We start from the raw sequence: 3330 nt of genomic DNA, 5'->3' as shown, positions 1-3330 counted from the left end.
ATTGCTTTCGGAGGAAGGATGTGATGTCACTGCTGTCCTGCTCTGTTGGACATAGAACTGTCTGTAACGTTCCTAATTCTCAGTCCGTGTTACTGTTCATGGAGCTGTGACCAGTGTTGATGGGCCCCCAGGAGACTCAAACTGAGGTATTTTCTCCACTGTGAGGAGCTGCGGGACCAACAGGAAATGGTCACTGCCCTGGTGTGAATCCCTTGAGCTGATCCCCAGGGATCAACAGGTGGAGGGAAAACAAGTCTGGGTTTTTCATCTTTATTTAAAAACATTGTGAATAGTGGCCTATATAACATAGCAATTTAAAGATTTAAAGGCTTCATTTTTATCAATTGGTATCAATAGAATATCTCCCATAAAGTGATTGTGGTTAGGTCTTGACTCTGAAAAGTTAACTGACTCATGTGTTTACTCGAGCTAATCAAGTGGCCCAGCTCGGGTCCTCATCCTGGATTCGGAATCCAGGGATCTTTCCTGCTGGTTCAGGGAGGACCTTCCCCGTGGGGAGACATGCCTGTGCCCCACATCTCACTCCGTCTTTTCCTCTCTGTCACCCCTCCCCTCCCAGTGGAGCCCACAGTGACCATCTCCCCGGCCAAGACAGAGGCCCTGAACCACCACAACATGCTGGTCTGCTCGGTGACAGATTTCTACCCAGCCCACATCAAAGTCCGGTGGTTCCGGAATGACCAGGAGGAGACAGCCGGTGTGGTGTCCACCCCCCTGATTCGGAACGGGGACTGGACCTACCAGATCCTGGTGATGTTGGAAATGACCCCCCAGAGAGGAGACATCTACACCTGCCGCGTGGAGCACCCCAGCCTCCAGAGCCCCATCGCAGTGGAGTGGCGTAAGGGGCCGTTTCTTTCCTGCATCTTGGGCCCCACAGACAGAGGGCAAACAGCGTCCCCTGGCCATCCCATTGCATCCCTGCCCCTGATGTCACTGCTGAGTGCACATCACAGGATGCTAGAGCCCTCTGGTGCCCTGGCAGGGGCATCAGATCTCATGGTGTTTCCAGACACTAGGGAGGTCACTCTACACCACAGCTAGAACCCAGTCTGAGGGCTCTGAGGGCTGACTGTGGTGGCTGGTGATGGGGCTTAAGACCCAAGGTTAAGGATGCATGTGAAGGAGCAGGACCCACTTCCCCTGTCACCACCCACGGTGTCCAAGTGTTTACTGGCTGGTCCCCCCAGGGGTGGAGGCTTCCAAAGGGCCCCTGTGGGTTTGGGGACAGAAGCTGACACCCAGGCTCTGCTCCCCAGGGGCACAGTCTGGATCTGCCCAGAGCAAGATGCTGAGTGGCATCGGGGGCTTCGTGCTGGGGCTGATCTTCCTGGGCCTGGGCCTTGTCATCCGTCACAGGAAACAGAAGGGTAAGCAACTGGGGAAACGGGAGGATGGGCTGTGCCCGGGACCCTCTGTTGAGGGAGCCTCTGCTTCTAGGTGTAACTCACCTCCTGACCTGGAAAGTAGGAGGCCGGGCTGGTGGTGGGAGGAGACAGACAGCTAGGGGAGGCTTTGGACTGGATTTTACTGGTTGAAAGGCAGCCCTGCCATAAGTATGACTATGGCGAGTGTCCTGGGGCTGAGAGCTCATCACTGTCTCGCTGGCCCCTTTCCAAAAGCTGCTTCTTTAAGATCAGGGCGTTGTCTTCCCTTCCTTCTAGTGACAGGTCCACTCATTTGGGGGATTGTAGCTTAGGGGTAAGGCCTTGTGGCTGATGGGTAGGGGGGAAATACATTTCCAATTAAGTTGCTTATCTCATTTCTTGTGGGTGGGAGAGGGACGGGCTGTTTGCGTGATGAGACCTTTCTCTGTGTAAAGTCCTTTTGTAGGATCTCATGGGCCTCCCCGCAGGTACTGTCTCTGCTCTGATTTAATAGGGGAGGGGAGGATGGAGGGGGTGCTAGGACAGGAAAAAGAGGGAGGTGCGGAAGATGAATGCACCTTGTCACAAAGGTCGTGGTTCCTGGCCTATTCCCTGCCAGGGGATCAAGGATTTGGGGAGAAGCTCGCCCAGTTTCTGAAGGAAGCTCCAGGCTTGTTATCTAGAACCCTGGGCTTAACTTTGGTGACTCTCTCTGTGAATCGTGGAGCCAGAGCCACGTCTTGGGTGGTAGACTTGTGGATGGTGCCCACTTTGTGCCCATGTTGGTGGCTTCTGCCTGTGGGCATTTATAAGTCACTCCTAGTGGTGGAAGGAAGGTTAGTTATCAATAAATTTGCTAAAAGATGAAATGCTCATATCCCCTAAGGATAACAGCTGTTCCTCCTGCATGTCTGGGTGGAGCTGAAGTGCATGTCCTCTTTAGCAGATTTCACCCGGACACTGATACTGGGGGAGGTGATGACCTTATGCCCAGACTTCAGCTTTACCTGATGCTGCAGGGCCCCGAGAGGAGGGGACAGGGTACGTCCCCAGGTGCCGGGTGCTGATCACTCTCTCTTCTACAGGGCTCCTGCACTGACTCCTGAGGGTACTTTGACTGGGATCAGCTATGTTTCTTCTGAAATGCCTGCTTGCTGTCCTCGCGCAGATTTCCCAGCTGCCTGTGAACCTGCTCCCTAGTTACTCTAATGCAGTCGGCCAGGCATCTCCTGTGATACCCCCTCACCGCTCCACCCCCTCCTGAGGCCATGGCTGTGCCCTGTGGGCTGGCAGCTGAGTCTATTCAAGGCCCCCAAGGCATTTTTCTTTTGTCCCCTCCCCCAATGCACTGTCCAAGAGAAGCACATTAAAGCCTTTGCCTGACTCCAGAGCTTTTATCATAATTAAACATGTTATCTGTATCCTGAGCCTTCTTAACTGAGTGGAGGCAGGAAGCCACTGCAGAATGAAAGGAACATATTTTGCTCCTGAGGGAGACTAGAGGCATCTTGGGGTGCTGTGATAAAAGTGGGCAGAGGGAACAATTCAATCGCTCTCCTTCCTGGCTCTTCAGTATTGATGTTCAGTGCAGTGGCCTTAGGATGTGCCAGCCTCTCTTCAAGTGTGCTGGGTATAGTGTACGTCAGCATGGAGGACTTACCTGGGCCCAGGTATAGTGGCCCTTGGTGTCTCAGAGAACCAAACTGATGTTTCAGATGTCTTGGCAAGTCACATTGATCAACGTAAAAAAAAAGTTTTTGATGATGACAAAATTCTTTTATTAGTAGATTAGACACCTAGTGCATGAATTCGTGCACAGGTTGGGTTCCTTGGCCTGGCTGGCAATCAGGGCTGATTGGGGCCATCTCGCTCAGTACCAATTGGTTGATCAGGGCCAGCAGCAAAGGGAGGACCATGAGAGTTGGCTGGCTGTGGTAGCTCA

At 53.0% G+C, this 3330-nt stretch overlaps 1 protein-coding gene across 1 annotated transcript; it reads left to right on the top strand.

Annotated features, from left to right (window-relative positions):
* The first annotated feature begins 522 nt into the window (after nt 1-522).
* Nucleotides 523-2809, top strand: LOC111823581 (HLA class II histocompatibility antigen, DQ beta 1 chain-like). Its single transcript, XM_023745691.1, has 3 exons — nt 523-862; nt 1281-1391; nt 2474-2809. The coding sequence occupies exons 1-3, from the start codon at nt 523-525 to the stop codon at nt 2485-2487; spliced, it is 465 nt and encodes a 154-aa protein (XP_023601459.1). The 3' UTR covers nt 2488-2809.
* The last annotated feature ends 521 nt before the right edge of the window (nt 2810-3330 follow it).

This window comes from Myotis lucifugus, unplaced genomic scaffold (genome assembly GCF_000147115.1).
Source record: "Myotis lucifugus unplaced genomic scaffold, Myoluc2.0 scaffold_568, whole genome shotgun sequence".
Taxonomy (NCBI): Eukaryota; Metazoa; Chordata; class Mammalia; order Chiroptera; family Vespertilionidae; genus Myotis; species Myotis lucifugus.
Note: the sequence above shows the minus strand (reverse complement) of the source record. Positions and strands in the feature narration are given on the sequence as shown.